The sequence below is a fragment of the Panthera uncia genome, chromosome C2 (assembly GCF_023721935.1).
Source record: "Panthera uncia isolate 11264 chromosome C2, Puncia_PCG_1.0, whole genome shotgun sequence".
NCBI lineage: Eukaryota > Metazoa > Chordata > Mammalia > Carnivora > Felidae > Panthera > Panthera uncia.
In genome coordinates this window covers 101407215-101419232 of record NC_064810.1, presented here as the reverse complement: position 1 = coordinate 101419232, position 12018 = coordinate 101407215, and the positions used below count along the sequence as shown (strand labels likewise).

Below are 12018 nucleotides of genomic sequence, written 5' to 3'. Positions count from 1 at the left end.
TATGAATCCCTTTGGGAATTTGAAAACTGTCTTTCCAGAAAAATACTTAAAATTTACATATGTACAAAACCAAGAAATTTTTCTGTACTATTTTAGGGAGTTTATAGTTTGCAAGTTTGGCGAGTATGAGGCTTGATCATTTACAGATACTTGCTATTGAAAGCATGGTGGAGTGGAAAAAGCCTGAGACAAAGAATCAGGAGACCTAGTTTGTCTTGGATTTCTCACAAATGAGCTTTTTGAAACTCTGCCAATTAACCTCTCTAAACCTTAATTTTGTCATCAGAATGAAAGGCTTTATTAATTGATATATGAAGCCCTTTGACTCCAGAAGCATGCTTATTACAAATGGACCTGTATAAGGTTTTTGAATGAACCTTTAAAGGTGAAAATCAGAATATGCACTTAAGTATGGCAAAAACAAGCATTCACGTAACATATTTAGAAGTATTATGTATTTAACAAATACTTATTGAGTGTTTACTATGTGCTTGGCACTCTCCTAAGTCCTGAGCAGACTGGGCTAAAAATCTTAAAGCATGTGCACAAAGGATTTAAGGTTTAATTTAATTAGGTTTTATTTAAGATTTAATAACGAGTTTTACAATTTAACATTTGGGAATGGACTTGAAACACATGAAAAGTCTGAACTACTGTTGATACATAGTATGAGGTGCTAATTTATCTTTTTTGTGTGTGAGAAAATTAGCAGTTCTCAAGCATCTTAGATGCTTATTATAAACCATTCTAATACCATTTTAAGATGATTTCTTACCTGTTTTTCAGAGTGTAGCTTCAGAGAACTTTTAGGCATTTTTCAGTCCTCACTGGAATTCTTTGCTGGTGCTTGAAGTATTAAGACCTCTTTAATAGATTATTTGAGACTGGCTTTCTCAAATATACTTAGGATTTCACATTTTAAACTGAAGCTACTGATCTAATTGAAAGTTTTCTGGAACTGTTAAATATATTTGGGTTAAGTGCTTCATATCAACCTTGGGTATTATTATATCTTACTAATAATCAGTGGATTGTCTGCAGATTCACATTGAAATTTTTGTCTTTCCTGAGAAATGCTGGGTTTCAGTGTATTTTCTTTCTCAGATATTTCCAGCCACCAGGAACTTGGATACAGTGTGCATTAGAATCCAGGGAACTTCTTGCTTTGTGTTTGAAAAAAATCAAAGGCCCTCTGAGTAAGGTAGGTCAGTTAGTTAAAATTGGTTTTTGTAGGCATGTGTTACTGTTTTTATATTTTAATCTCTTATTTTCAGAAAATCCTACCAGTAGGTTTTCCAAAAATAACTTAAATGTTACTGTTGGTAAGCACCCTACTACAAAACTGTGTCCATTTTTAAAGTTATATATATTCTTTTTTTATGGAAATGAAAATCTTTTTGCTTTAAAAGACTTAATGTGAAATGTGTTTTTTTCATTCATTATTTATCGCCAGCCTCTTATGTGCAGTAGTTTTTTCTGAAAATATTTATATAAAGGCATTGCTGGGGCCCCTGGGTGGCTCAGTCAGTTAAGTGTCTGACTCTCGATTTCTGCTCAGGTCGTGATCTCGTGATTATGAAATTGAGTCTTGCAGCAGGCTCTGCGCTAAGCATGCAGCCTGCTTAACGTTCTCTGCTACTTACCTGCTCGTGCATGCACACTCTGTCTCTTTCACCTCTTTCACTCAAATAAAAAATAAAACATTAGGGGCGCCTGGGTGGCTCAGTCGGTTAAGCATCCGACTTCGGCTCAGGTCATGATCTCATGGTCCGTGAGTTCTAGCCCCGCTTCGGGCTCTGTGCTGACAGCTCAGAGCCTGGAGCCTGTTTCAGATTCTGTGTCTCCCTCTCTCTCTGCCCCTCCCCTGTTCATGCTCTGTCTCTCTGTCTCAAAAAATAAATAAATGTTAAAAAAAAAAAAAACAAAAAACAAAAAAAAACATTAAAAAATATACCATTGCTAAACATAATTTAGGAGATTATAGTATTAGGGCTATGGTATGCAGTTTCTTTTTATTTTCATTATTGCTCTAGAAAGAAAATATTTATGCCTGTTATTTAAAGTGAGTGCATCATTGTCTCCAAAAAAACAAACAGGATTTTAGTCCAGTTTACCTCTCTCTCTGCATAACACTTTCAGCCTTCTTTGTGTTAAACTTTGATACCAGGTATATTTTTAATTGAAATGGATTCGGTTTGAAAGTCTTCAGATTCTATTTTATTTTATTTTTATTTGAGAGAGAGAGAGAGAGTCGAGAGAGAGAGAGAGAGAGAGAGAGAGAGAGAGAATGAGAGAATCTCAAGCAGGCTCTACGCTCAGCACAGAGCCCAATGGGCTTGATCCCATGATTCTGGAATTGTGACCTGAGCTGAAATCCAGTTGGATGCTCATCTGACTGAGCCACTCAGGCACCCCTTCAAATTCTCTTTTAAGCTCTGATAAAATAACATGAAATAGTTCTTTGAAATTTTTTCCTTTGTTTTATTTTTTTTCATCCCTGGAGTTTCCGTTAGTCAAATGTTGTCCCTATTGGCTTAAAAGTTTGTCTTTTTCTCCTTGGGATGTTTTTAATCTTTTTGTCTTTTTTTCTGAGTGATTTCCTTTGCTTTATCTTCCAGTCTCTGTATTGATTTTTGTTGTTCCAGCAGTGATATTTTTAAGTTCCAGAATCTTTACCAAAGTCTTTTAATTCTTTAAAAAAATTTTTTTTTAAATTTTTCTTTAAACTTTTTAAAAATTTGCGTATAAGTTGACACACAACGTTACATTAGTTTCAGGTGTACAGCATACTGATTTGACATCTTTATATGTTACGCTGTGCTCACCACAAGTGTAGCTACCATCTGTTACCTTACAACAGTAATACAATATAATCAACTATATTATCTGTATTGTACCTTTTATCCCCACAACTCATTCCGTAACTGGAAGCTGTGTCTTCCACTACCCTTTCTCCATTTTGCTTGCCCCCGCAGTCCCCTTCCTTCTGGCAACCATCAGTTCTCTGTATTTATAGGTCTCATTCTGCTTTTTGTTTGTTCACTTGTTTTTTTAGATTCCACATATGAATGATACCATGTGGTATTTGTCTTTCTCAGTCTGACTTCTTTTTTTTTTCTGACTTATTTCACTTAGCTTAATGTTCTCTAGGTCTATCCATGTTGCTGTAGATGGCAAGATACCATCCTTTTTTTTAATACTTATTTTTATTTATTTTGAGAGAGAGGGAGAGAGAGAATCCCAAGCAGGATCCACGCTGCCAGCACAGAGCCTGATGCGGGGCTTGAACCCACAAACCGTGAGATCATGACCTGAGCCGAAAACAAGAGTCGGATACTTATCTGACTGAGCTACCCAGGTGCCCCAAGATATCATTCTTTTTTGGCTGTGTAATATTCCATTCTCTATATACCACATCTTTTTTATTCATTCATCTACTGAGGGACACTTAGGTTCCTTCTGTATCTTGGTTATGACAAGTCATGCTGTAGTAAACATAGGACTGCATATATCTTTTTCAGTTAGTATTTTTTTTTCCTTTGGGTAAATAGTAGTGGCGTTATTGGATCATATGGTATTTCTGTTTGTTTGGTTTTTTTTTTAGATTTTTTTTAAGTTTATTCATTTCGAGAGAGACTGGGGGGAGGGGCAGAGAGAGAGAGGATCCCAAGCAGGCTCTACACTGTCAGCGCAGAGCCCGATGCAGGGTTCAAACCCACGAAACGTGAGATCATGACCTGAGCTGAAACCAAGAGTTGGTGGCTCAACCAACTGAGCCACCCAGGTTCCCCTGGTATTTCTATTTTTAATTTTTTGAGGAACTTCCATACTGTTTCCCACAGTGGCTGTACCAATTTACATTCCTACCAATAGCAATGCATTTTGTTGAATTTTTCTGAAGGTTTGATAATTTTTTTCAAAAATTTCCTTCTGTTCTCCTAATTTGGCTCTGGAGTCAGTTTTTTGTGTAACTTGGTCTCACTTTTGTACTTCTCACTTTCAGGCTTTTGTCAAATGTCTGATGAGCCTTAATAATTCTTTAGTTCATTCAGCAGTGTTTATTAAGTGTCAGCTCTGTGCCAGTCTGCTTTTGGTCTTGGGGATATAGCAGAGACAAAATGTCTGTCTTAGGGAACTTTTATTCTATTTTTTTTTTTTTTTTTTTAAGTAGACCCCATGCTCAGGGTGGGGCTTGAACTCAACTACCTGATCCTGAGATCAAGAATTGGACGTTCTACTGACAAAGCCACCCAGGCGACCCTAGGGAACATTCATTCTAGTTGGAGGAGAGGGTGTGGAGTAGGCACTGAACAAAATAAGTCGGTATATTAAAAGGTCTAAATTCTGTGGGAGGAAAAACCAGGAAGGGGCTAAGAACTACACAGGGAAGAGTTGTAATTTAAGCTAGAGCAGTTGGCATTGTATGTCATCTATATTCAAACAAGTGAAATAGAGTGGTTAGGTAATGCCTCACTGATAAGGTGACATTTGAGTAAACCTTAAAAGCAGTATGAGAAGGAGCTGTGCAGGAATCTGGAGAAGAGACTTAATGGGTAGAGAAAACAAGTAGAGGCAGGAGCATCCCTGTGTGGAGAGAGTGGAGTGAGGAGGGGAAAAGTAGTGTGGGATGAAAACAGCAATCATGGAAAGTCATGGAAGGTCAGGTTTTTACTCTGAATGTAATGGGTAGAGTAGGTATAGTGTAGAGTAGTAGCAAGATGAATGATTTATGTTTTAGCAGGATCCTTTGCCATTGTGTTTAGAATGCATGTGAAGGAGGTGGGGGTGAAGGTAGAAGTAGGGACCTATGGGGAGTGATTGTAGTAATCATAAGTAATGGTGGTATTTGGGTCAGTAGTAGAGGTGGTAAGAAATGGACGGTTTCTGCATCTACTTTGAAGGTAGTCAGTAGGATTTACTTAAGAAGCTGGATGTGTGTATGTGATAGATGAGTATAAGTATGATTTGACATCCATGATTCTTGAGCAACCAGAAGGAGGGAGTTGCTGTTAGTAGGTAGTGAAGACTTCAAAAGGAACAGGTCAGGGTGGGAGAGATTAGAGCTATCTCATAGTGGTACTTAGATGTCCATTAAACATGGAAGTAAAAATAGTAGGCAGCTGGATAAATCAGCAGGGGAGTGGTCCAGACTGGAGGTAATGAATTTGGGATATAGATGCTATTTACAGCTGTGAACTTGAATATTTCCTAGGGAGTTTGGCTAGAGAAGGGAAGCAATTTGAAGACTGAATTCTGGGATCTTTTACTGATAAAAGCTTGGGAAGATGACAAATCAAAGGACACTGAAAAGGAGTTGCTAGATGAAATAGATGAAAAATTAGGTGAGTGTAGTGTCTTGGAACACAAGGGAGGTATTTTACAAAGGAAGTGATTGTGTAATTTACAGCTATAATGGGTCAAGTCATGAATTCTGTAGATTTAGCAATGTGAAGATTACTAATGACTTTAATGAGCAATTTATGTGTAGTGGTGGAGATAAAAGACCTGATTTGAATGGAAATGAGAGAACAGGACAGGAATTGGAGGTGACAAGTATAGGTAATTCTTTTTTTCCTTTTTTTTTTTTTTTGAGATTTGCTCTAAAGGGAAACAAATGGGGCAATGGGTAGAGGGAAATAAGGGGAAGGGACCCATTTCTCAAGATGTGAGATGTTGTAGTTATATTTGTAAGTTATCTAGGAGTTGTAGAGTACAGAGGGAACAGTTTGCACAGAGACAGAATAATTGCCTGGGGCATGCCCTTGAAGAGTGGAAAAGAGATAGTATAATAACATACTTGTGGAAGAATATCAACAAATATTTGGCACTTACTCTCTCCCAGGCACCATTTTGGGAACCTGGAATATTTTTGTGGAACAAAACAAGTATCTCTGCTCTCTAATGGTGCATTCTTAAGGTTGGTCTTGATAGGAGCAAGGACAGTTCATCTGTGGTAACAGGAGAGAATGTATTGGTAAGTGGGAACTTCTGGAAAATCTTCTGATTACTTTTCTAATTGAGAAATGAAGTCTGGGCAGTAGTTATGAGGGAAAAACTATTAGATGTTTGAGGGTGGAGGAGAAGTTGTGAAATAGTCCTCCAGTGAGTGGGAGAGAGAGAATGTACTAGAATGATGTTGTATGGTTACAAAGATTACTGTTAAAAATTTAAAGACTAGCATGATGTGTATTTCTTTCTGTAACCCCATCAGTTGTACAGGTAAGGCATAGAGCAGGCAGTGTACTGAATTTAACAAAGATTGATTTAGCCAGATGACTAAGGTAAAGTGAGAGAGGGACCAAGGGAATTGAGTGTATGCATGGGAATGTTTTTGGTGATTGATCTTGAAATTAAGCTAGGATATGATGGAAGTGAGTAGATAGAGAGGTATGAGAGATAGTGAAAAGGTGGTAGGGTGAATAGATCGTGGGTTGCAATAGGTTGCAGGGGTTTTAGTGCCCAGGAGCTAGAGCAAATGAGCTGGAAAGATAAGAGGTGGGAGACAGGATGTTTGGAGTTGAGATTTTGGAGAGGTTTCAGTTATTGGTAAAACTTACTGGTAAAAGGATATGAATAGCTGAGATAGGAGGACGAGATCTTGTAAGAGGAACTCAAAGAAGGGAGATGCTAGGGTATTGTAAGGATATTGAAATCACTAAGTACTAATATTGTTGGAAACAGCAGCAGTGAGCCAGGAGCTAAAGTCTTTGAGAAATGAGAGGGGTGACCCAGGGGTTAACAGATGACTATAACAGAGTGGGTAGCATAGCCTTCAGATTCAAAACTGGGTGTGTTTAAGGAGGAGGCAGGGAGGTGGTTTGGAATTAGCAGTTAAGAGCAAGAAGGACACCTGTCTAGCTCTTGGTCCAGTGATAGGAATTAAAACAGAACAATTAGTCCTTAATTAGCTTTAGGGGAGCATTCTATGTAACGAGATCTAGAAGGTGAAGGGAATGTTTAGCAAAAAGATTGAGCATTTAGGAGGCTTTGTTGTGTTAGTGAATGTTGAGTTCCAGAGGGCGCTGTGAAAGGGTTTCAGAATTTTTGGAGGAGTGTTAGATGGGACAGAATAGGGAATATGTGTAATTGGAGTGTGGGAGATGACGGGTGACTGAAATGTTTGGGGATGTTGTAAAGAAGAATAAAGGGCCCGGTTAAGTTGATCAGTTCTGACAGTCTGAGGACTGATAGTGTGGTGAGGCTGTGTTAGGGAATGTTGAAGTAGGTGTCAAGGGTCTTCTCTCCATTCCTGTGGATGAGGTTGGAAGCTGAGGGAAGGGCAGTCTTAGAGCCTTTGGGCTGCCTTCTTGACCCTTGCAGATGGAGACTGAGGGAATTAAACACTGCCTGTCACCCTCTTGTACCTGGGTTTTGCTTTAGGGGAACCAGTCATGTGAGGAGGGTTTTACTCTGGAGTGCTGCATCTACACTAGCAAGTCTAGTTCTCATCAGACAAGAGTTGACAAAATCATCATCTGCCCACCGATGTCTCCGAAATCTGTTCTCTTCAGCTCAGTTTTCTCCATAGAGCTCCAAATCAAATATGTATCTTACTATCCTCTGAACAATTTCATTTGGGTGTATCATACATAAACCCTCTTAAATGTCTGAAACCAAAAATAGTATCTTCTTTCCATCAAATCTGTCCTTTGTTTCAGAAAAATAGTTATTACCTGGATGCCCAAGCTGGATACTTGAACATCATTTTAGAATCTGTTCTTTTCATCCTTCCCATATACAGTATCACTCAATCCTGTAAATCTTATCTCCTAAATAACTCTTGGGTCTTTCTGCTTCTTTTATTTCCAGCACTTCTTAGTTCAGGTCACCTGCACTTTCTGCCCAAGTTATTGAAACCGCCTCCATTTTTGTTCCAATCCTCTTCTTCCTTGAAACACCCATTTTAGCCATATTGAGCTACATTCAGTTCCTTACATACAGCATACTTTTTTGGCCTCTGCTGATTTAGCGGTAAGTTACCATTGTGGATTCAGTATTCAATATGAGACTCCCTTTAATGAATTTTTTAAAAAACCAATGTATTTAATGTAGAGAGAATAATCCAACTAGAAACTTGTTCGTGAGATTTCTTGTAAATGATGAAGTCATTAGATCGTCCTTTTATTTGCTCTTTTTGTTGCCATACCTCTAATGATAATTTTTTTTTTTTTTACTGATGATGTTGAGTAGTGATGCCAATGAGATTCCTTAAACATCTTATGAAATCTATTAATGAGTTCTTTCATCTTTTTTCTCTGGTGGGAATTTAGGTTTCTTTTTGTTTGTGTTTTTTTTTGAAGGTACGGCTTGTAGATGCAGGTTTTGTTTGGACTGAGCCCCATTCTAAGAGACTTAAAGTTAAACTGACTATTCAGAAAGAGGTAAGCTATACAAAGTTTCTCAGCATGTCTAAATTGTAGGTAGTGAAAATGAGGAGATATTGGTAAGTTACCTTATGGCTTGAATAGCTTAAAAGGGAAAGAGTAATCTTAATTTTAACTTTTGTTTTCTTTTGGGTCATCTGCACAGATGATCAGGTTGCTAGTAAGACCAGCTATTGCTAATGATTAGTGGGCTAAAGTAATTTTTAAAAGTTAGGAAAAAGATTGAAGTAAAAGCATGAGCTAAGACAGTGTTTCTCAAACTTGGCTAATCATCACAGTAATTCACATTAAGTGAATCCAACTGGATCCGTCTGGATGTGACACCCAGAAATCTATGTTTAAAAACTTCCCAGGTGATTTCTGGTGATTGACCATGTTTGGTAACAATTTAAGTAAGGAATGTTTGTTTTTTTGAGAGTTTTCTTTGTCTTTTTCTCCTAAGGATGAATTCTGCGCGCACACACACACACAAATACACACACACAAGTATATAGATACATAGATTCTTCAAAGACTATCTTCACAGCCACTTTAAAAGTAAATATGAAATGCGAATTTAATCCTACGAATTAAATTTACGTGTTTTTCTTAATACTATAACTTATTTTTATAGTTTTTTAATTGGTTTATTATTGATGTCCTCAAAGCATTCATGGAAAAAGACTTTAAGTTAAATAGTAACTTTGTTTTTTTAAGTTTATTTTTTTAAATTTATTTTGAGAGACAGATAGTGAGCAACCAGGGGAGGAGCAGAGAGAGAGGGAGACAGAATCCCAAGGGGGTTCTGCACTGACAGTGGGGCTCAAACTCACAGTCAGATCATGACCTGAGCTGAAATCAAGAGTTGGACATTTAGCCAACTGAGCCACCCAGGCTCCCCACAGTAACTTTAAATGTTAAAGTTCTTAAATTTGAAATATTATTTTCTTTTAAGAAAAATGTTACTAAATAAAAAGGAAAGAATGAAGGAGTGATTTTTTTTTTTTTTTTTTTTTCCCCCTTACCAGGTAATGAATGGTGCTATCCTTCAGCAAGTGTTTGTGGTGGATTATGTTGTTCAGCCTCAGATGTGTGGAGATTGCCACAGAGTAGAAGCTAAAGATTTCTGGAAGGCTGTGGTTCAAGTGAGGCAAAAGGTATTGACAGAAAGATGATGAGTGAATCCTTCATCTTGTATTTTATCTTTGTCAGTTATGAACAGTTAGTAAAACCTCCTTTTTCTTTCCAAATCCTCAGGCACCAGGGATGGTCTAGGTTTCTGCAACATTCATCTTTAAAAATAGGTCACTATCACATTTAAGATCATCTTTAGAGGTTGTTTTGTTTTAAAAATCAGTGTGCTATATCTATAGATGGTTTTTTTGTTTGTTTGCATTTCATCTATTAATCTAATAATGCATTTATGTTTAGACTTTGCACAAAAAAACCTTCTACTATCTTGAACAGTTGATTTTGAAATATGGAATGCATCAGAATACACTTCGTATCAAAGAAATTCATGGTGAGTTAAAATTTGAAAACATTTGAAATGATTTCAAAATTTATTTCAACTAATGTAAGAAGTCTTCTCTTTATTGACAATGGCTAGAATAGTACTGTCCAAAAGAATAGTTTCTTCTGTTAGGAAGGAAAAAAAGTCTTAGTTCTTTATCTGCATTGTCCATTATGGTAGCCACTAGCTGTATATGGCTATTGAATACTTGAAATGTATCTGGTGCAACTGAGGAACTAAATTCTTAATTTTTTTTCTATTTTAATTTAAATTTACACTAAGTAGCTACCAGATGAGTAAGCCAGTAGCTGCATTAATATAATATAAAGTGCTGTGATGGAAAATTCATCGAGATCTTGTTTTATGCAGAGATCGATTTCTGTTTGGAAAAAAATTATTTTTGAGATTTGTAAGTTCTTTTGTAGTATTTTTTAAATGTTTATTTTTGAGAGAGAGAGAGAAAGAGCATGAGTGCATGCATACAAGCAGGGGAGGGGCAGAAAGAAAGAGGGAGACATAATTCAAAGCAGGCTCCAGGCTCTGAGCTGTCAGCACAGAGCCGGACGCGGGGCTTGAACCCATCCATGAGCTGCTAGATCGTGACCCGAGTCAAAGTTGGATACTTAACCAACCGAGCAACCCAGATGCCCCTGTAATATTTTTGTTTTTGATATACAAATGATATATTTAGATTTCTTAAAGGTGGAATTTAAAATTTTTTGTATGATTTCATAATGGCTCCTTAGAGTATGTTCTGTCTTAGCACTTTCTGTTGATATAGTATACATATTAGATGATGGATAAATATTTCCCTGATTGATAGTAGAAAACATAAATATTCTTAAGCAGACTCTTGAAGTTTCTTGCTAAAGGTTAATATTTGTTTGCTATTGGTGAACATGTACGTATATTGTTTTCCTAGTCTCTAAAGTATAGACTTAGAGATACCTGTTCTTGAAGGAATGACCAAATTCTTGTATCGTACTCCTCATTTTTGAGTTCCACTGTTACTAACTGATGTGTTGCTTATATCTTGTATGTCTTGGGAAAGTACTTTTGAGAAGTGTGGTCTTGGGTCCTTACATGGGGGAGAGAATATATGTAATGATGTCACCTGGAGAACATCTTTTAAGCTTTGTGTCTGACCTGAATGCTTTACCAGTAGACATAAGGTTAATAGTCTAAATTGGTAAAACACAATTTAATGAATACTTAAGGTATTCTTAAGGAATTCTTAAGGTATACTTAAGTAAGGTCCCTTCTTGTCTGTGTAACATAGTGCCTGGTTGTTTGTGGCTAGTCACCAGGCAAAAATACATCATTGTTTTGAGTAACTTGGTTTTGAGTAACTTTTTTGGGGACGAGGAGATCCAAATATTCTAGCTAAGAAAGCAAAACACTATTATTTCTCATCACCCTGACAGATATGTACTCACAGAATTGTTTTGTAGCAAAAGACTTGGATAAGTTCTGGGTCATACATTTTTTTTTTTTTTATTAAATTTTTTTTTTAATGTTTATTTTTGAGAGAGAGAGTGAGAGCATGAGCGGGGGGAGGGCCAGAGAGAGGGAGACACAGAATCAGAAGCAAGCTCCAGGCTCTGAGCTGTCAGCACAGAGCCTGACGTGCGGCTCGAACCATGGACTGTGAGAACATGACCTTAGCCGAAGTCAGACGCCCAACCGACTGAGCCACTCAGGTGCCCCAGTTCTGGGTCATACTTTTGCACTCATTTTCAGAACCCAAATATTGCAAATTTAACAGCCCTTTGTTCATCCAGAGGATTTAATCTGTTTTTTTCCCCCTACTAGTTCTTGATTTGATTTAAATAAATTTTTTGAATGTGGTTTATTTGTAACTTTGTTTTTAAAATCATAATAATATTAAAAATTCAGAGATAAAAATATCTATGAATAAAAGACCTCTATGTTCCATTTATCCCTTTGTTATCCCCAGTGTTAGTCCCTTAAAACAAGATCATATAATAATGTGTTCTGTATGTAAATTGTGGTAGCGTTTGTTTCCCCTTATGGGGGATCATTCTATAATATTCTGTGACCTGCCATCTTAATGTATTTGGAAACCTTGCTATGTCTTTGAACGTGGTTCTATTTCATTATTTTTAACCACTGTGTGTGTGT

The 12018-nt window shown here is 37.0% G+C and overlaps 1 protein-coding gene across 2 annotated transcripts in view; it reads left to right on the top strand.

Moving 5' to 3' along the window:
- The window catches only part of NMD3 (NMD3 ribosome export adaptor), a 32108-nt gene that overhangs the window by 2499 nt on the left and 17591 nt on the right, over positions 1–12018 (top strand). For both annotated transcript variants that reach the window (XM_049628602.1, XM_049628601.1), the window contains 4 exons: positions 1105–1201; positions 8301–8381; positions 9392–9520; positions 9795–9885. In XM_049628602.1, coding sequence (XP_049484559.1) covers positions 1105–1201; positions 8301–8381; positions 9392–9520; positions 9795–9885 — 398 coding nt within the window. The remainder of the gene's footprint in view (positions 1–1104; positions 1202–8300; positions 8382–9391; positions 9521–9794; positions 9886–12018) is intronic.